At 35.2% G+C, this 22,131-nt stretch overlaps 2 protein-coding genes across 2 annotated transcripts; both read right to left on the minus strand.

The window, feature by feature from the left end:
• Positions 1-10,378: 10,378 nt before the first annotated feature.
• On the minus strand, positions 10,379-11,131 carry LOC108983262. The gene has a single exon (XM_018954847.2). It carries the CDS (start codon positions 11,129-11,131, stop codon positions 10,379-10,381), a length of 753 nt encoding a protein of 250 aa, XP_018810392.2.
• Positions 11,132-14,227: 3,096 nt separating this feature from the next.
• Positions 14,228-20,226, minus strand: LOC108983259. Its single transcript, XM_018954844.2, has 5 exons — positions 19,860-20,226; positions 19,266-19,377; positions 16,557-16,649; positions 15,711-15,911; positions 14,228-14,662 (listed from the first exon to the last, which is right to left on the minus strand). The coding sequence occupies exons 1-5, from the start codon at positions 20,174-20,176 to the stop codon at positions 14,429-14,431; spliced, it is 957 nt and encodes a 318-aa protein (XP_018810389.1). The 5' UTR covers positions 20,177-20,226; the 3' UTR covers positions 14,228-14,428.
• Between the last annotated feature and the right edge of the window lie 1,905 nt (positions 20,227-22,131).

A 22,131-nucleotide genomic window follows, 5' to 3' on the forward strand; every position in this document is an offset into this window, starting at 1 on the left:
TTGCTTTTTATATATATTATGGGGAAGGAAGGCCCGCGCGCACAGCACATATATACGTAGTAATAGGGTGGTGCCTGCCTGGTGGTGTGTGCCCCACGATAGCCACTGTGAAAGAAAGTATTTCAAACACGCACGTAACGCGCGGCACACAATCCAGACACGAACTCTAAGCGGTGGAGGTGCTTATTCATTTTAATGGCACGTTGAACACGAACAACGCACCTTTTTGCCCCTCTCTCTCTCTCTCTCTACCCCACTAAACAACCGCCACCTCTATTTCTATTTCTATTTCTATTGCTGTTTTGTTTTTGTTTTTTTTATGTTTTTTCTAAAGATGTACTGTTAATTTTCTTTTCCCACACGTGCTCCAGTCGGCCCGACCTTCTTTTCGTGTTTCTTTTTCACGGAAAATATTATATGTCATCGTTTCTTTTCAATCTTAATATCGATGTGTTATTATTAATTAATATTTGAGTCTTCTATTAAAAAACTTAATCTTAGATTAATTAATAGATAGTGTGTTACATCAATATAACAAGATGTTCATCCAAAAATTAATGAAAAATACGATTAATAAAATAATAAGATAAAAATGAAATATGTGTAGCATATAAGAGAAATATTTTAGTTTTTAGTGAAAATAATGTTAGATATAATTTTAAAGTATAAAAATTCTATGTAATTTCTTTTAAAAAAAATGTAAAATCCACTATTAATAAAATGAAATTTATATATAAATCTTAAATTTATCAATTTTTTTTTAAAAAATACATAAAATTTATACACCAGCTTAAAACTATAAATATAATTTCTCTTTTAATTTTTAGTACTTACCTGTCTATTTAACAAAGGATTTACTTGGTTATCAAAAAAAATAAAAAAATAAAAAACAAAACAAAGGATTTACTTGGATTGCTAATGTACAATATGGGTTTCTGTACATTTTTGTTGTCAAGTACTAATTAATTAATCCAGCCGAAACTTCCCACTTGCATGCAAAAAAAACTTTTGATTTTGACAGTTCGCAAACTCTCTCTCTCTGTCTCTCTACCGCAATTGTTCGGGCCGAATTTCGCTTCACTGTAAAGTGGCTGGAATAATATTAGATATAATTTTAAGTTAGTGCGTAATATTTTAAAATAAAAAATAAGATTTATTATTAAAAAAATTATTATTTTTATATGAATCTTATATTTTATTAATTTTTTTAAAAATAATTACATAACCATTGTATAATTTATATTTGTAAATATATTTTCTCTAATTTAAAGTATAAGCTACGGTTGGTTTTCTATAATCTCATTTATTTATTTTTCTCTATCTTAAAAAAAGAAAAAATGATACTTATAAAATGACAACTTCAAATATTATAAAGATATGAGAATGTAATAGCCATGAAGACATTTTATGAATTTATATGATAGGTTAAATTTATTTTATAATAATTTTAAATTCTAACATAACACAACACACCGGATCACGTGATTTTACTTTTATCTAAAGAGATAAACAAGTCGGTCAAAAAGTGGACAGTTGACTGTTGGACACCAACTTCGCCGCCTGTCATTTTAGTAACTACAAATTACAATCGTCGTTGCACTTGCGCGGGTCGTCCACCATTGTATGTAGACGTAAGTTGTAACACGTGGATTGCGAGATGTGGTGCCTTAATTGGGGGCACGCGTTTTGCGGGCTTTCTTTCTTCGATATATATATTTATATATATATATATATATATATATTTAATCCAACGAATAACGATAGATGCTTTTTCGAGTTTGTCCGCTGCATGTTTGTTCATTTGTCTCTTTCAATAATCAAACACAAAAAAGAAAGAAAAAAAAGAAAAGCCAACACCTTGGCTTTCCTAATTCACTTTAGGATGCTTCTTTGTTGAAATGCTGCACATGCACTTGGGAAACTTTGTTGGTACGTACCTAAGGAAATTGTGAAGGGATTTCCTCAATGTTTTCAATGCAAATGTTGTGAAGTTTCATATGCTCTCCAAGAACAAAAAGCCATTAGCCAGCTTGGGCTAGCTGTTTAGGTCTCTGTACAAGAATAGTCCCATTTTGAAAATCTTGATTTTACACATTAAATTCTATGTCTCACCAAACATGCATGCTTTCGGCCCAATTGGGAGGCGGGGGAGGATTATAATTTTTTAAAGAGTAATGTTATATATAGTCGTGAAATGTATAAATATCGTGCAGTCATTTTGAAAAAGAGTGTGGTCTACTATTAAAAAATTAATTTCTTTTTATGTGAGTTTCATATTTATTTATTTTTTTCAAAGCGACTGCACGGCACTTTCAGACTCATGACTGCAAATATCATTTTTCTTTCCTAAAATTACAAAAAGAAATCTCAAATGATAATTTCAAAAGCACTTTTTTAGTAATTCTAAATAGGAGGGGATGCTTGGAATGAGATGAGATCAGATGAAAATTTTATAAATAATAGTAAAATTATTTGTGAATAGTAGTGAGATAATTTGAATTAAGTATTTATTAAATTTTGGAAAGAGTCATTCTATACATCCTCCTACACAACACACCTGACATGTAATTTCATTTTTTTTTCTAGCAACTAAAACGTGCGTTTTGGTGTTATTTGGCAAGTTCTCCACCCCCCGTCGTTTGAAATCTTCTTCAGCCCCTCGCCATTCAAAATCTTTGCCAGCCCCACCTTTCCGACGCGTGCCAGCACCCTTCATACATACTCCACCGCGCCGGCATACTCTTCCGTATTCTCTATGAACTGCCAATGAAAGCTTTGTCACCTCCGATGATCTGTTCAGAGCATTCACTTTTTGCAGATTGACCAAGATCGGCCTCAGATTGTGTAGCCTAGCTCTCTCTCTCTCTCTCTCTCTCTCTCTCTCTCTCTCTCGGTAAATTTCTTTTCATTAGCCTTTGCTTCAAATATTTGTTCTTTTATGAAAAATATGCCCCTAAAGATAATGTCTTTACTTTAAGCTCTATTTCAATAGCTTCTGCTGTGTTTGTAATGGTCCTTAATGGATAAAGCTAAGATCTTTCCTGTCTTATTTGGAATTTCGAGTAAGTCATTGTGAAAACTAGGGCTTCTTATCTGTTTCTGTAAATTATAATTTTAAGTTTGGTACACATTGAAGCTTAGGGTAGGTATGAGTATTGATGTTATTATTTTCAATATCGAAACTTGAAATGTTTCTCCACAGTTGAAGCATATGAGGTTTTTTTGTGACACGAGGTGTTATTTTGGAACATTAGGATTGCTAGTTGTTCTTTTAGGGTGGGGGAGAGGTTCTAGAATTTTTATAGGCAGAACCATTGTCATGGCTTGTTATTGTAAAATTTCCAATACACGAGTATAGGTATAATCCATTCGTGAGCAGTGTTGTGGTTAGGATTCCAAAGGGGTTGCCTTTAGGGACCAAGTAGTGCCTAGAGTCTTATGTAAAATCCCCTCCAAGTTTGTAAATATATATGGTTAGGATTCCAGTGTTGTGGTTAGGATTCCAGAGGGGCTGCATTCATCTTCTTTTTATCTAGTGGGAACATAGAATAGACTCTATTTTCTTACATATTCAACGAGCAAAGTTTCCACAAGGGTTAGATTCTATGATTTTCCATACAAGTAGATTGATTGTCCTTTTCTATATCAAATTTCTAATTTTTAACTAAAGTTATAAGCTACATAATACTCATATATTCTCTCATATAGTATAAAAATGTACCACTTTGACAAACAAGGTCGGTATACAAGTTTACACAGTTCAAAAGTAATTCTCTTTGCACAACAAAACTCATATTTAAATAGGTATGCAACCAAATCATTAACAAAAGCATTCAACAATCTATGTTTTTGCACTTATTTATATTAAGCTCTCACGTTGTCAAGGAGAAATGGAGACCCCCGATGAAAAGAAAGGTTTCGGCTGTGGAGAAGGGAGCAACGAGAAGAAAGAAGAAAGAAGAAACATGTACCTAATTTTTTTGGTTTTTATTGTATATATTCCTTTCTAATATATGTCCTTTTTTTGTGGGATTTTAGACTTGCAGAAAAATATTTGATGATAAATCACAATTGCACAACTTCCTAGAATCTCAATTTAACACTATCACACAACTTATGCCATCAATGAGGAGGTGTGAGGTTTTACTTATTGGTTTAATTGTTTCTACCTTCATTTTCGAAAGTTATTTTGCACGCGACATTGAATATTATTTATGCTGTTCAGGTGTGTGACCATATTGATGCGATGTAATTCCATGGAAATAGCTGCCTAATTAAGACAATGTATGAAAATTTTAATTATTAGTATGCTGGTCAATTATCAGTGTGCGATGTTATTGACTAGACTTACCTATATTTCTTGGTAGCATCGTGTGACTAGATAAGCAACAACTGATTTTTTGGTAGCATCGTGTGACTGGACTTGAGAGTTATTTTTTAGTAGCTTGTGCACATACCGTTTTCCAGACTTGTGCATAATTTTTTGTGGACATAAATATCGGTGGCTTTTGTAGATAAATATGGTTAGATTGTGTATATGCTATTTGTGGCCAGTTGTATATACTATCCATAGATATAAGGGTTTGTTTGGAAAAAGTTTCAATCCCAAAATTTCATCTCGTCTCGTCTCGTCTCGTCTCGTCTCATCTAATATCTTTTCCAAATATCACTCAAACACATATACTTTCAAATTAATCATTACAACTTTTTCAAACTAATCATTATAATTTTTCCAAAATTTCAAACAAAAAATAGTAAATAATTCAATTTTTTCAAATCTCCAAACAAAAATAATATTAAAAAAGCTAGATTTTAATTTTATAATATTTTTTATTCAATTTTTTCTTTCTCATTTACCAAAACTCCATAAAACATTAACTCACACTATCTCACTATTATTCACAAATTATCTTACTACCATTCACAAAATTCTCATCCCATCTCATCTCATCTCCCTCTCCAAGTTTGTTCAATGTTGTAGATTGTGTCCAGGTGTATGTGTGTAGATGGTTTTGTGTCAGTTGTGTATGAATTTTGTGTATCATGGATATACTGTCAATCTATGATTGGAATAATAGATTGGATTTTGCCCACTTATCATCTTGTGTGCATAATAGATTGATCTAAAATGTTATGAAGAATGTCTTAGATAAGTTCAAATGAGACTTTAAAAATGGAGTCAAAATGTATATAGCCCTGCGGATTCATAAAAGAGACAAAAAAGTAGCAGATTTTTCTCTCCCCTATACAACAAAATGTCTGATCAAGTACCTAATTAGGCTTTGCTTTGCCTAATTCAAGGGGGAGTACTATTACACTTGATCCATACAAGAAAATAAAGAAAATATCTACCTATTTACATGTGTCCTATAGTTTATCCGAATTATGCAGAAACTATTACAATTTATACAACCCAATATAAACACAACAATATTCGTGTATTTATATTCTTGACCCTATGCAAACTTTGTTCAACCTCAACCTTTTGGGCATCTCTCTCTCTCTCTCTCTCTCTCTCTCTTAGTTTTTCTTCCATTCTCCGCAATACGTCCTCCTGCCTCTTCCGAACTGTATTATCTCTTCTCCAAATGTTTTCCTCTATCAAATTAAGTATATTTGCCGAAATGAAAAATTCACATCTTGCATCTTCTTGCACACAGTACAAGCATTTCACATGAGGAAGTAGCTTTACCATGTTATACAAAAATTGAAAAGCAATTAAAAAAAAATTATAGCAGTTGCTTTACTGTGTTATAATTCGGGTAGGAAAAAAATTTCCTTCTGAAATTTTTGTTAGAGTGTGACGTCTTTAGTGGTGCTTTCAAACCACACCAACAAGTTGGTAATTCCATTAAAACCCCATTAATTACACATGATAATAATTGAGTTGATGCCATACATGATTTTAAAAAATTAAGTTCAGAAAATATTTTGGCAAACATGAATAATATCCCAAATTCATAAATTCATATAGAAGAAACAACATGAAACTAGCATTAAAGAGAAGCGGTATAACGTTTTGAAAAAAAATATATAAATATATACTGAGAGCATAATGTTTTAGCATCCAAGCATGTTAATCATTAACGAGTAGATACAAACAATGATGGGTCCTATGCCAAACTAATGTTTATCTGGTATTTTAATTTCTTAGCCATCCGAAGCATCTGCATCTTTGGCCTGACAAATTCATGAAATCATGGGTCCCACGCGACAGTGTATAATAAGAAACAAGGACAATAAATAAAAGATAAAACATGTAATTAATCAGTAATATAATCAAATATAAATCTTCTACCTTAATTTCAAAATCATCACATGGGCTAGATATGTAGCCAGAAAGCTTTAATATATCATCACTAACGTTCAACTCATGAAGAGTGTCAGGAACTTCAACCCCAAACTCACTTTTCAATAGTGACAGAGGAGAAGAAGGATGAGTGCAAAGAAGCTCGTCCCCACTAAATGTAGAGAATAAAAATATAAGAAAAAAAGTATGATAATCGAATTAGCTCTAACTTGAAAATGTGATAGAAAGAAACCTTTCATTATCGATGACTTTGAAGCAAATTTGAGAGTGGAAAAGGGCAATCATAAGGACGCATTTCTTAACTGAGTGCAACACCCTCTTGGGGCTACCAATTTCTTAATGCAAACAAACCATAAGGAACAAAAATCAGTTGATGGGCACACACGGACTGCAAATTTTGGACACACACAATGTCCTTTTAGCTCAGTAATTCCATCAAACAGTTGATGGGCACGAAAAACATACTCAAACATTCAAGCAAAAGTTGGCACAAAACAACATCCATACAAAAAATTACACACTAGTTAAATCACGCCTAACCAACCAAAATTAGTGGGAAGGAAGAGACAAGTTCGGTGGGACGAGTTATGAGGAATATTTCGAGGGAAGAGACGAGTTCATAGGGGAATGAAGAGAGATGTTGTATGGAAGAGAGACAAAAATTTGAGAGTAAGGGAAAAGACACGAAAACAGCTCAATGTGTAAATCCAATATCAGATGGAAATGTCTTCTTTCATGTGTTTTTTTGTGCACCGAAATGCACCAACAGGTACACCTATACCGTTTAATGAAACATTGTGTTTTCGCTCTGTAATTTCATCAAACAGTTGATGGGCACGAAAAACATACTCAAATATTCAAGCAAAAGTTAACACAAAACAACATCCATGCAAAAAATTACACACTAGTTAAATCACGTCTAACCAACCAAAATTATTGGGAAGGAAGAGACAAGTTCAGTGGGACGAGTTCTGAGGAATATTTCGAGGGAAGAGACGAGTTCATAGGGGAATGAAGAGAGACGTCGTATGGAAGAGAGACAAAAATTTGAGAGCAAGGGAAGAGACGCGAAAACAACTCAATGTGTAAATCCAATATCAGATGGAAATGTCTTCTTTCAGGTGTTTTTTTGTGCACCGAAATGCACCAACAGGTGCACCTATACCGTTTAATGAAACATTGCGTTTTCATTTTTATGGGATGAATGAGTTTTGGGCGGGAAGAAAATTTGGCATGAAATGGGGAGACGAGACGAGCATGCCCTGAATTCAATGACGTTGACTCTGGTCTCCAACTCGAAGACAATTCAGGAAGCGGTAACCTTTGCAGCACCGCTGAGCATGTCCAGTGCTTCGATTCACCCCATGAATGCGATTTCTTGGGCAAACTAGGCGGCAATAAATACGACCCTTCACTCAACTGCAAGCCAAGGTCTCAGTCACTAGCATGCTAGGGCTTCCTTTGCCGAGTGAGCCTCCTTTGGGTAAATGATTATGTTTGTCCCTACCTCTTGGGAAAAGCACCATCACCATGCGTCGGAGAAAAAATAGAGGGAGATGAAACTCAAACAACCCCCATACCTCGGTAAGCCAAATGGGAAACATCTAAGAGCTTTCATGCTTTGTTTACTCATCTCGATTTTCTAATTTGAATTATTTGGGTCAAACAGTTGGACCTCAGTAGAAGAAAGAAAACTCAACAAAGTTACAAACAAGCGTACAACTTATCTCTCAGAGTTTCTAGTCCTTGACAAAACTCAACCGGAGACATGGGTTGGAGAAATCGAGGTTAGAAACATGACAACCCAAAATGTCTACGTATGATGTGACCTACACACAAGAGGAAGAAAACAATAGTGGATATCACTATTAGAGAGCTTCTTGTCCCAAGTCAAGGACCAATAACATTTGGAGTACGTGAGACTATCAACGTAGAGGAGACTGTCGTGTGCAAAGGAGACTGGCCGAAGGTTTGAGGAAGAGATTTGGGGTGGGATTTGGGGGAGAAGAGACAGACGAAGGGAGATGAAGGGATCTGAACTGAAGCCGATGTCTTCTTCTTCTTTCTCTTCTCTTCATGGTATTTTCTTTTTAATGGCATCTGATTGCTCAGTCCACCTCAAGCATTGGTACGTGGTTGGTGCGCCAAACCGCTTATACCTAACAGAATTGATATCAAATAAATGAAAATTAAGAGTGCTTGTCATGTGAATTTCAAGTAAGGCCGGGCAACAGGGCCTGCCCCTTGGCCCGTCCGTGCGTCCCCCTTGCCTGCTTAGTATCTAGTGGACATGCCAAGTATAAAATTTTATTTAACAAAATAGACGGGATGCGGGTTGGATATCCACTCACCCGCTTGCCTACTTATACATTAAAAAAAAAAAACCTTAACCGTAATCTTCATCTTTTGCTCTCCTCTTCTTCATCTTTTCAGTCTTCTTGCTCTTATACTTGTCTTCATATTTTTCTTCTTTTTCATCATATCCTTTTGTTGCACATAGTGTGCAAGTTGTTGGCATCGTTCTCTAGCTTGCAACCAAAGACACACGGTCGCATGGTTGGTTGATTTTGATTCAATTTTGATTCGATTTTTGTTCAAATTTAGGAACAGAGGAGCAGGCAATTCCCACCCCAATTCATCTGCCCGTATGATAGGGACAAACACCCTTTCTATATGGCAGGGGCGGGGTGGCCTGGCCACCCCGTCCAAGGGGAGCCAGGGGCGAAGGGGCTGTGATTCGCCCGTATAAAGTGAATAGTGACTCTAATTTCAAGTAATAGTGTGCAGAGTAATATATTAATATTCTATTTCTTTGTTGTTTTGATTTTTATATTTTTATAAAGAGTAGTTCTAGGCTGCCGCCCAATGACTGTTGGGCGTGCCGCCTAGTACAAATTCATCTTCTTATATTTTTTTAATTTTTTTTATTATTTTAAAATATTTTTAAAAAATATATAAAAAAATTAATACATTAATAGTTACTTCTTTAACTATTAAATAAAAAAAAATTAAAATATAAAAAATGTTAAAATGAGGTGTCAAAATTAAGTGTCAAAGTAGCATTTTCTTTTTATAAATTAAGGCCACTACTTTTAACTTTTGCAACATTATACATTAACTTCAAAAGACTCGCAATTATGTATTTTTTTTATTAGAAAACTAACATAAAGATTGTCACGTGCAATTAATATTGCCCGTTAGCTAATTAAAGATTGGGACATGACATATTGACGCGACAATCCTTCGTTATTTTTCTAATAAAATATTGATAAAAATACTTAATAGCTATTTTTTTTTAAAGTATCATTGTTGCGAAAAGTTTAAAATTGTGATTTTGATTTGTAAAAACGTGAAAACTCGTAATAATTTTGCAACTAACTTTTATTTTTTTAACTATAATATGTAACACACAAAGTAATATCCTTATCCTCGGTTTATAAGTAGTAAAATTATATTTATATTATTTCTTAATTTCCTATAAATTGTCCCTTATTTTCTTTATTTATTAATGCAGATGCCTCACATTTTTTTTTTTTTTAAACAATAGAACCTCATCTCATTTATAAATTCGAAAAACTACAACTTCTATCGTATACAATTTTTTGTATAACTTCTTGTGGACTTTCCTCAAGTATCTATAAGTAAAGCTTTCTTTGCTAGACTATGTGCAACACTATTTCCTTCTCTATGTATAAAACTCAAAGACCAATGAAGACCTTGTGCGAAAGCTCTCTTTGTGTCCTCGATCAGTTGTCCATTCTCAGACTCATCTTCCTCCTTAGCTAGCATTGTCTCTATCATCCCTTTTGCATCTCCCTCCATCATAACAGACCCAAACCCCAACTCCTTGCAAAGATCTATAGATCTCTTTAAGGCCAGACACTCAGCAATAAAAGGGGAGAAGACATGATCTTTCCTGGTACAGACAATAACCATAACCTCACTATTATTCAAATCAACCGCAGCATCAAAATTCAGCTTGTATTTTCCTGGCATGGGTCTCTTCCATCTTTTATCTATCCTATTCATCTCACTGTTTGACTACCTTTCCTCCTTTCTACTAGTTGCCTACTGATACTCCTCTAAGCACACCAAAGCCAATCTCACCACTTTACCAGTACTACCAAACTTATTTTCAAAAAGAAAAGCATTCCTCCTCCCCCAAATACCCCTCATGATAGCAACAACTCTTTCCAGACAACCCTTTGAAAGCCTTTTAATCAACTCCATCCACAAACTAGTGAAATCTTGCACTTGATTCCTCCACTTCCTCACCAGGCTTTCCGCTTCAGCCCACACATCAGCAGCCGCAGGACAGCACCACAATGCATGCTTAACATCCTCCTCTTCTCTTTTACAAACCGGACATATGGAATCCTCAATCACCTTCCTTTTGAACAGATTAATTCTTGTGGGTAAGGCATTATTCAAAGCATTCCAGACAAAGTGCTTATAGCCCCCAGGCACCTCCATAGACCACACCTTCTTCCACTGATCAGCATACCTATTCCCTTTAGAGGAACACCCTTTCCTTTCTATCTTCCATTGGACATCAGCATGGTACGCACTTTTTACAGTGATCTTACCTGTCTTTGAGAAGCCCCAAAACCTCCTATCAGCTGCCCCAAAACAGCTAATGGGTATGGCACAAATCATGTCTGCTTCTTCCTTGTTAAAAACCCTAGCAATCAAATCCACTTTCCATTCCTTTCTCTCCTCATCAATTAATTCAGCCACCCTTGCATCTGCTGTTAAGACTTGTACAGGAGATTGGACACAATGAGAAATAGGAGAAGGAAGCCATTTCTGACCCCATATCATGATTTTCCTTCCATTTCCCACCCTCCACCTCAGGCCCCTTTCAACCACATCCTTCACTTCCCATAAACTTCGCCAAATCAAAGAAGGGGATCTCCCTAATTTTGCTGAAGTGAAAAACTGACCTTTCAGATATTTTTCATTAAAAATTTTTGCCACCAGTGAATTTTGCCTCTGGACCAATCTCCATCCTTGTTTTCAGAGGCAATGCAGATGCCTCTCATTGCATCATTGCTCGAATATCCAATACAATTAAATGTTATATTATACTTTGAACAATCATATTTATCAATGAATTAGTCTAAAGAAATGTCATCTACTAATTAAGAACAATGTTACAAAACTTTGAAACGTGCCACACGTTTCTTTTTTAGCCACTAGTAGGGGTGGGCAGTGGGGCCCGCCCCACATATAATTTATTTATTTATATATATAAATAAATATATTATATATAGATATATACAATTTATTAAAGACTTAAAATTGTATTCAAGTCATTGGATTGCCTTGGCCTAGGACAATCCAAAATCTAACTCTAACGAGTTTAAGTTCTTTTTATATTTATAAATTTTAATTTATTATTTAAATTATATTATAATTTTGGTCTAAAAAAGTATTTTTAGACTGATTTTTTTTTTAAACACAATGTGTTGGCCTAGGTGGGGGGTGGGGCGGATGGGGTTTTTTCCCCCGCCCCCCGGCACTGAGGCGAGGAACTCTGCCCCCGCCTCCTGGGGGCGAGGGAAAATCTCCAACCCCCGCACCGCGGGGTGCAGGGGAGGGTACTCCCGTCCTACACTATGCGAGTATCACCCCTACCACATAGTCATATAGAAATAAACTTTAATGCTTCTATACATCGGAGAAAATTTCACTTTCATTGCAAGTGTATGCAACAACTCTAGAGGTGATCCTCTCCCCTCTTATAAGGCTAAAAACATTCCAACACAACTCCCATATATGATGAAGCTTTAGGTTATGCTGCTGGCCATCAAAGAAACTTGGGCACTCAAGGCTCCGTTTATTTCTCTAGAAAGAGATTCTCTGTTGGTTCTTAAAGTAATCATTGATCTATCTGCAAATGTAGACTGGACTAGCCAACCCATCATTGAAGATTGCAACATCTCAATCATTTGAATGTCTAGACCTCTGTTCATGTTTCTCGAAGTGCCAACTCTATACACATGAGCTTACTCAAATGATTGCTAACTCACTCTGATGTAATAGCCCTTCCTATGATCCTGTGACTCCTTGTATCACACTGGCTTTGATCTCTCTTTCTTTCTTTTTTTCTTTTTGTCTGTATACGTACTCTGCTTATTCTCTTTATATTATTGTCTGTTTGAGGAAAAAAAAGTACTAAAAGTTAAAATGTATTGAACTTTCATGAGTAATGTTACTCATTATCTTAATTCACATCATACTCTTATCATCCCATAATGTAACATTAGATGATTGGAGACTATTTATTATTTTTCACTTGTGAACCTCTCATATAATGTCATATCATGAGATAATGAAAAAATAAATGATGAATATATTTTTTCAACTGTCATTAAGTTTCAATGCGAATTATTTATTTAGATTTGACCCTTAAGATAATTAAATCAAAGAAAAAAGAAATATATAACACAATATTATTTTCCTAGACTGAGTTAAAGTTAAACATTAATATAAAGAGTTGTCATAAGAATAGTTCCTCTTTAAGAGCTGCCATTTTTTCTGAAAAGTGAAAAATATTTTGATAATTATTATTTATTATTTTTTTAATAAGTAGATTGGGGGTATAAGACTCGATCCTCAGGTAATGAAAATATTTATGTATCTAATTCATCTCATAAAACTGGTTCAACAAGATATGATTGCTCATTCCTTATAAACATGCTCAAGATCCTGTTCACAAGCAATGTGAGATTATTCCTTAACACCTTCCCTCACGTGCAAGTTTGTTATTTTTTCTAATCCTTATCACGAGGTAAGTAGTGTGAGCCCCCATTCGTCCTGTGATAGGCTCTGATACCATGAAAAAATTCATGGGCTCATCTCATAAAATAGGTTCAATAAGAGAGAATTGTTAATTCCTTATAAACATGTCCAAGATCTTGTCCACAGACAATGTAAAATTATTCCTCAACAGCTAGAGGGATGCAAATGTCATCAAACTACAAGGACATTATGAATAAGAGGTTGCTTGACTAAAAGGCAAAGGTATTTGAAAATATAGAATAAGAAACAAATAAGGATTACCTAAAGAGATTGAAGCTAGGTTTCAGGCCGCTGGCAAATCATGCCATTGTCTTCCCTTTGTTGACCAAATCGTATCATAATCTGCTCAAGGACTCCTTCATATACAAGCTCCACAAATGGCCAGCTTTGTTAAGACGCAATGGGGACCTTTTGTGTGCTAAATCATCCCTCTCTTCTCATTTTTAGCACATGCAGCAGTGCTGGCCGAAAACGAAGACTGGCAAAAGGGCAACGGTTTTGGAAAAGGATTCATTTTTTGGTGGGTTAATGGTTAGCCATATGTAAGAAAGTTTTAACCGTGGACAGACTTCAAAGAGGGATACAGTCATTGTGGGTTGGTTGATTGCCTGTTTGGGTAACTACAATGCAACTGTGGTCATTTGCTTTTTTTCGTTTTTATTCCCCTTTTCATTTTCTTAGAGTCGGCTGGATGATAGAAATTAAACCAGGTTCTTGAGTTTTTCAAAGTTCAGATCATCACGCGAAACTAGTTTTTTTTTTTCCCAGTTAATGGTTTAAAGCTTTATCTGGATCATAAACTGCATGAATGAAGAAATACTCTTTGGCGGTAAGTAAAACCATACAGTAAGCAATATCCATACAGCAACCTTCTTGCTAACTAAAATACTTTACAAGCACAGGTTTGGCTGTGATAACCTTGTAGGACCTGTAGATAATGTAGAGGCGGTTTCAGAAACTAAAAAAAGTTTAACAGAACAACTTGCCTTGTTTATTTTCACAGCTCTTCTCAACTCATCTAATCATTATAACTTTTTCAAATTCTCATATAAAATAAAATAAACTATTCAACTTTTTCAAATCTCAAAATAAAAATAATATTAAAAAAATATATATTATAACAATATTTTATTCAACTTTTAAGTTTTATTTCATCTCGTCTGATCTGATCTGCAAAAACAAACCAGGCCAATATACCAACTAATTGCCAAATATATTCGTTTAGAGATTGTCAGGAAGATCCCCCTCTTTCAATGTGGCTTGCTTCCTACAGGACACCTGTGGTTATAGAAAACAATACAAATTCTTGCGCTTTCAAGACCAAGGCCACTTAGCCTCTCTCCAGGTGAACTGACGAATCTCACAATTCCTGGTTGGCAAACATCCTTGATCACTTCCATCAGCTTGCAGGTGTTTGTCTTCGTCCGATCCGATTACTGGACAGCATTGGAGTTTGCGATCATGTACCACAGCTTCCTCCTTATAGGCAGGGTTGGTATATCTTGGGTGTTGGATAAATGACACATTTTTCCACCATAGCTTTAAAGCCTGGAGAAACGCACGGTTTAAGAGCATCAATGGGTAATTCAATGCAGAGGCACCTTGGAACTTTAATCCAATATGATTTTATACAGAAAAATACTATTATTAAGCCAGTGTGTAGAGCACATCTAGTAAAGTGTTTACATGACATAATTTGATTTGGAAGATAAATTTTAAAATTTAAATTTTACAAATCAAATTTTACTATTTAAGTGATACGTATAGTGTGCCCTACACACCAATTTGAGAATAGAATAACTCTTTTATACAAGGATGAGGCAAGAAGGCAGGTGTTATGAGGCGGTTGAATATAATCAGGTAATCGACCTCTTGACATAACCAGAAGTTAAAATAGTTCTTAACTGAAGAAGAATTTCACTAGCATAGCTTTATTTTCATAGAGGATATTGCTGGCTAATCTTATAGAACTTAGGGGAAAAAACAGTACTAATCCAAGCATGCAGATAACCATGCAGAAGCCATGCTCAGCTGAGGTGAGGCATCTTTGATCCAGCATACATCCTTAAAACTGAATGAGAACCTTACTTCCTATCATAAACTAAGGCTTAAAGGCTAACTTCACAGTTTCTACGAGGCTACAAAATCATACGAATGAAAGACCCATCATATTAACTAACAATCCATGTCAAAATTCGTTGACTTCAGGGCCGTGATAGAGACATGAGAATACAAATGGGTATTCATTGGACACTTGCATTATGACCAATCTCATACGTGACAGTAATGCAAAAAGGCACCTTTCAACCCAAATTTTCAACTAACATTCCCCCTTGTTCCTTTTGGTTAGATATTAATTTTTATCAGAAAGAAGGGGAAGGTGAAAAGAAAAAGAAAATCCTGAGCTACCTTTCACTAGCTAGTTTTGATAAGTTCAAAAAACATACTCTCAAGCAGGAGAAAAAATTTTAAGTTCAAGTTCAGGTGAACAACGGTTAATGATACCACCCTATATAGTTGTAATTAAAGTTCTGTTGGATTAACTAGGGCAAGATATTAATGACCAGATATAGAAAGCATTTGCCTATTCACTTACATGCCAGTAGATCCACACTGCAACCCTGTGAGGCATCAACCAGAAGAACATAGCATGATCTGATACTAATGATAATGGCACTCGTTTTGCTTTCAAGGTAGCTGTGAAATAGTCACCAAGCTTAGGGTGTTGAACTGAAATTGACACATATAGATTATCTCCAGGAGCATTTGCTCTGATTTTCCATGTCCCAAGCATATCCTGCAATAGTCTACGATTACTTAAAACAATAAAACCTCAGTCCATATAAAAAAAACTTCAATAAATAAAGCATGCTAAGATTGTTCATATTAGTAACACTTATAATTTCAAAATTTTCTTTTGTATCTCCTGATTGAAGACAAGATCAATCAAATAGTCAGACAAATCACCAGCAATGCCCACAATTTAATTTTCTTTTTGTAAAAACATATTTCAAGCTTGGAAACTCCATTTCGAGGAGGATCCCCAACAAAATACCCTTGTTTCCCCTAACCTTCCAGTTTCAGAACATAATGAAGTTCAGATTCAGAGGCCAGCTTTTTTTTTCCCTTTTTCCACATCAGTCCGAAGACAACAAAATGCCAACCTTCCTGCATGCTTTAGAATTTCTCTTTCTTATTCACAGTTTCAAGTTTGTTATTCTGCCATACTTGGCACACTTTTTAAGCTTAACGGCTTCATTTCATCCATGGGCATGTCTAACTTGCAGCAGACTGTCCTTGTAATTGGTTAAAGTAGGACTCCCATATTCTGTAAGATGTCTTATAGGTAGCACAAAAGAAGTCGCCATCAAATTCTACAATAGGGAAAAAGGAGAAGCAAGGCACCTAGAAGTACAAGACCATGAGAGTTTCCAAGCCATACCATAAAAGGACTGACATGTAATGGCTTTGCTACTAAATCAGAACTTGGGTTGAAAACGAAGGTTACTCTTTCACCCCATGGTGTGTTTGTTACCTGTAACAAGAGACCACAATCATGAATGAACCTAAAAGCCCAAGTAACAATAGATTAAAATGTAAAGCAAAAAACAAGAAAAAAAGAAAAAAGAAGCATTATCACACAAAACTAAGATCATTTGATTGAAATTCCACACGATTCAATATATGGAATGAAGCCTGCGCATTTTAGGTAAAATCAATTGCAGGAGATATGCCTCTTTACGTTTAGCTTCAGGCAAAATTGGTACACAGCAAAATTCGTATTGCTGAATAAAAAGATGCTTTGAACTTTAATAGCATTGCTACACATGACAGCAAAATTCATTGCTGAAGAATTCAAGTTTCACTTGGTGAATTGGGCTACGGTTTGTACCCCAATATGTGAAGGCGGGTAGGGAATTCAGAATTTGTTGGTTTTCAACAAGGCTTTATTGAGTAAGTGGCTTTGGAGATACCATGATGAGAGGGGAGCTTTGTGGAGAGTCATCATAGATTTGAAATATGGTAGATTGTGGGGAGGTCGATTGAGGTGAGCGGACCACATGGGGTGGGGCTTTGGAAACACATCAGAAGAGGCTGGACAAACATCCATTGATATCCACGTTTTGCAGTTGGGGATGATTCCAAAATTAAATTATGTATTGATCTATGGTGTGGAGATCGAGTCCTTAAGGAAGCTTATCCAACAATATATATATATATATATATATATATTTATGATGGGGGAACCACCATATGACAGAGCCTTTAGGACTCGCCCATGGAACCTAAACCCCTATGGAGACTAGCACAACAACCCACCGCCATGGCCTCCCACTTAAATCGTAATTTGATCTCAGGGAGAATCGAACCTGTGAAATGGGGCTTATGCACACAAGTTCACCCTTACCACTTGGGCTACTCACAGGTGGGTGAAGCTATCCAACAATAAATAGCATTGCACAAAGTTAGGAGGCTTCAATAGAATAACTCATGAACCTCTCTCCAATGGAATATCATTTTCGTTAGAGCTGCCCAGGATTGAGAAATTGACATATTTATAGATTTCTTCAATCCTGTGTATAATTAATTGTATGGTGAATGGAGGAGTTGATATGATTTTGTGGTCATCGTCCAAGAATGGGAGATTTACTATACAATCGTACTATAAGTCTCTTATGAAACACTCTACAAGAACGTTCCATGGAAGAACATATGGAGGACTAAGGCCCCCCTAAAAGCTTATTTTTTTGTATGGACAGCTTCATTAGGGAAGATTCTCACCTTCGATAATCTACGGAAACACCGACTCATTGTGTTGGATTGGTGTTAAATGTTCAAAAAAAGTGGGGAGTTTGTGGATCATTTATTACTGCAATGTGACGTCGCCATGAGTTTGTGGAACGATATATTTGCTAGAGCGAGGCTCCATTGGGTGATGCCAAGAAGGGTTGTGGATTTTTTGGCCAGCTGGCAAGGCATCCCGAGGTACCACTCAAATTGCAACTATGTGGAAGATGATACCGATCTGCTATGGTGGTGCATATGGATGGAGAGGAATAGTCGAAGTTTTGAGTATCGTGAATGACAATGGACGAGACTAAAACTTTATTTCTTCATAGTTTAGTCCATTGGTCGATTGTAATAGACTTTAATGGCATGAACGTACATGATTTCCTTGTATCTTTAGACACTCATGCATCGGTGTTGCTCTTGTATATGTCCCGCGTACTTGGCTTAGCCTATTTTAATACAATTCTTATTTACTGATCAAAAACATGTGACAGCTAGCCACTGTTATATTATCTGTTTATATTGTCATCATCCCCACCATCATTTGAAACAGAAAAAAGTACCAATAACTGGAATGCATCAGAGAGAGAGCTGAAAGCCAAGAAAAAGAGTACCACACACACACACAGGTCAAACATATATTCACAAATCCAGAAATACCACTATGATTTGACATGTGAAAATGTGAATCAGTTTCATTTCTCGCAACAAACAAGATGTCATATTGATGAAACAATTTCCTACATGCGTACACAAGTAACCATTACACTAAAAGCGTCTGGTAATACTGTCACGGTAGAAATAATCCTTCGGTCCAAAAGTAGATCAGAGTTTGCAAACTTGTAAACAACACATTTCAAGAAAACTAGCATAACCTTTCTAATATGCACTTAGTTGATCCAAGGTAGGTTTAAGTTTCAGGGTAACATGAAGTTAAATGAGTATATAATTCCATTTCCTCAAACTTCCATTTGATACGGAGGGAACAAAGTATTTTGCAAGTATGTGTAGTACAACATAAATCTAGGAGGTATCAAATTGTAAGAAAGTTGATTTACCAAACAACTACAGCTTGGATAAAGTATGGCCAGCATTACTACATTAAAGAAAAATCTCTGACTTTTCATCATAATACTATTCATTTTATTGCATCTTAAACCATATCCAGGTCGAGGCAGATTTATGAGAAGAACAGGAAAATTAAATAACGAACAGACTAAGACGTCATAAGACTTCACAATACATTTTATGTGAGGAAAAATTTTGTTTTGTGAACTATATCTGAGCCAGAAATACGTATGCTCTGATTTGGAAGCTTTTTAGAGTGAACATGAAAGTACGATGATAATCACACACCCACCTCAGCAATGCACTTCTTCAAACACTGAGTAGAGCCTTCCACATCATAGCAGTAGTACAGACTCAAGGGGTTTTGTTCATATCCCACGCTAGAAGGTATTGTCAATAGAAAACTGCAAAGCACATAACTTTAAGCTCAAAACATGTCAATGAAAGAGACGGTCGAGCCGTCGAAGTATATAAAATTATTAAGGTCTCGTTCAAACTTTTCAATTCATCTCATCTCATCTAATCATTAACTTATTTAAATTAAAATAAAATAAACAATTTAAATTTTTTTAAATTTTAAAATAAAAATAATATTAAAAATATATATTCTAATAATATTTTATTAATCTTTAATTTGATTTAAACTAACTATGTACGAAAATAAACTAGAACTAAATTTGAAACAGGAGAAATGCTAAAAATCACTCTACTACATCACACTCTCCACATATCTTACGTAATTTTTTTTTTTTTTTTTTTTTTCACCCCAACAAGTTGAGTGTGCTGGTAACTCTACAAACAGTAGTGTTATTTAGATTTTTTCTTGAAACAGGTATAATAATAATTTTTTTTATAAAAAAGATACGGAACGAGGGTGAGTGCGTACACGGGTCCGGTGGAAGCAGCAACTTGGCGAGCTTGGTTGGCGGAGAGGTGGTCCCGTGGCGGATGTGGGGCGTGGTCGAGGTCAAAAAGCGCATAACGGACGGAGTAGCGAAAGGAGTGGTGGACGGGGCGGCGGCGCTCGTGCCAGACAGTGCCTTCATAGAGAGACACGGCTTCTGTGGCAATGGCGGAAGAGGAAATGGCAGCGCGTGATGAGTATTTTCGGAGGAAGAGAGCACGGAAGAGGAGGAGGAGAGACAAAGCGAGTGATGTGAGGAAGTTGGAGAGGATTGAGCACAAGAGATAGACTACTTCCATTATTTTTTGGGTTTACTTTGCATTGGTTAACAAGTCTCATCAAATGTATCATAACATGAGTATGGATCTTATCCATTTATTTGGTTGGTGAAATTGGAATGAATGAATTCAACCAGTTTTATTTATTTATTTTGGTGAAGGCATATATATTTTTTTATAAGTATATTATAATTAAGGGATTTAGAAATATACAAGGAAAATATAGGGAGACTTCGACAAACATCATTTTTTAATCAATGCAACATTATATAAAAAGAAAAAGAAATGAACAAATAAATAAATGTTTCTTGTTCTTCCTTGTTAAGAGAGAGTTGCACAAATGACGATTTTTATATAATCTGAGAGTGAGATTGTAGTTCCATAATAGTAGGTTATGGTGATTGTAATAACTACATTTTATCTTAAAATAGCTGTTGGAGAAGTCAACTGCCTTGTTTTCAAGATCTTGTGGCCAAATAAGACAACTATTATAATAAAAAGCTAGTTAAAAATTCTAAACTCCATCGCGTTATACGCCATTGCAAAACTTCACACTCTTTCAAATAAGTACATGTGATTCTCGCGCTGAGGGTAAAAGTAAAAAAAGTGGGGCTTGTGAATTGTGGCGGAGAGAGACCGCCAAGGGACGAAAGAGGAGGTGGTGATTATCGGGCGCCAACGGTTCGAATACTTCACTAAACTTTTTACGTATAAGAGTATCCTAACAAAAGTTGGGAAAAAAAATAAGGCAATCAATAAGGAAAGCAATAACAAAAGCAGCAAAATAGATGCGAAAATTGACGGATTATAATTTGGACCAACTTCGGTACATTTTAAAATTTGAGACAATGTGTGGTGCCTACGCGCTTGTCTCTTTAGAGCCACAACAGTCAGATCTGAAGGATTCGATGTGGCGAGTCTGTTGGTCCCACGTGTGTGGTGAGAAAAACTCTAGGAAGGGGTGGCGCGTGAGACCCACGCACGGTTGTTGGTGGCGCATGAAATCCATACGCAATGCTTTTCGTGAAATCGCCACTTCTCTCTGAACGATTTGCGGCCTGTGAGTTTTCTCATGTTGCACATGTCTCTCGGATGATGTTGAAAAACTGCAAATCTACATTTTTTGGCCTTGGAGGAAACAAAACAACTAGGAAAAAAGAATTAATTTTATAAACAAAGTGGGTAGATGGAGAAAAAAGAGAATAAGAGGGAGAAAGAGGAGGAAGCCGAGTCCTCCCCCTCATTTTCGATGAAAAAACTAGATTCGAGTTTAAAGGTTTTTTATATGTGTGTGTGTGAGAGAGAGAGAGAGAGAGAGAGAGAGAGATGTTAAAGGCATATCTACTTGTTTAATTGGTGATAACATAGAAATTAGAGCATGTTTAAATAATGAGATGATAATTTTGTAAATAGTAATGAAATAGTTTGTGAATTATAATGAAATAGTTTGAGTTAAAATATTTTATTAAGTTTTAAAAAATGAGAAAAAAAAAGTTGAATAAAAAAAATGTAAAGTTAAAATATTATCTTAATATAATTTTTAATATAATTTTTATTTTAAAATTTGAAAAAATTATATTATTTTTTATATTTTAGTTGAAAGTTTGAAAAAATTGTGTCCAAGCATGATCTAAGTAAAAATTTTCTAAACACATCTTATCAAATTGGATGGGCACATTATGAGAATAAGTTTTTTTTTTTTTTTTTAAAAGATAAAATTCAAACCACTTAACTTGATAGAAATAGTTTTTATGTTAGTACAAAAAGGATTCCTTAAAAAGGTTATTAAAAGACATAAAGCATTTGTTGGAACTTTCTTGACTGAATTTTTGAAGCAAGCTAAACTTCACGCTTTCACGAAGGTTATTTTAGAAATGCTTATCAATAGTAAGAGTTACCATGGAAGAATTTTGAAAATATTTAATACGATATAATTATCTTATTCTTATCTATTATAATAATATGATACTAAGCAT

The sequence above is a fragment of the Juglans regia genome, chromosome 3 (genome assembly GCF_001411555.2).
Source record: "Juglans regia cultivar Chandler chromosome 3, Walnut 2.0, whole genome shotgun sequence".
NCBI lineage: Eukaryota > Viridiplantae > Streptophyta > Magnoliopsida > Fagales > Juglandaceae > Juglans > Juglans regia.

Excerpts from the sequence above, each read along its gene's own strand:
- LOC108983262 (XM_018954847.2), bottom strand. The coding sequence starts at position 11,131 with ATGATATGGGGTCAGAAATGGCTTCCTTCTCCTATTTCTCATTGTGTC.
- LOC108983259 (XM_018954844.2), bottom strand. The coding sequence starts at position 20,176 with ATGGAAGTAGTCTATCTCTTGTGCTCAATCCTCTCCAACTTCCTCACA. Across the intron at positions 19,378-19,859 it reads GCTGCTTCCACCGGACCCGT|TTTTCTATTGACAATACCTT; the intron begins GTACGCACTCAC and ends TGTGCTTTGCAG. Across the intron at positions 15,912-16,556 it reads TACATGTCAGTCCTTTTATG|GATATGCTTGGGACATGGAA; the intron begins GTATGGCTTGGA and ends AGACTATTGCAG.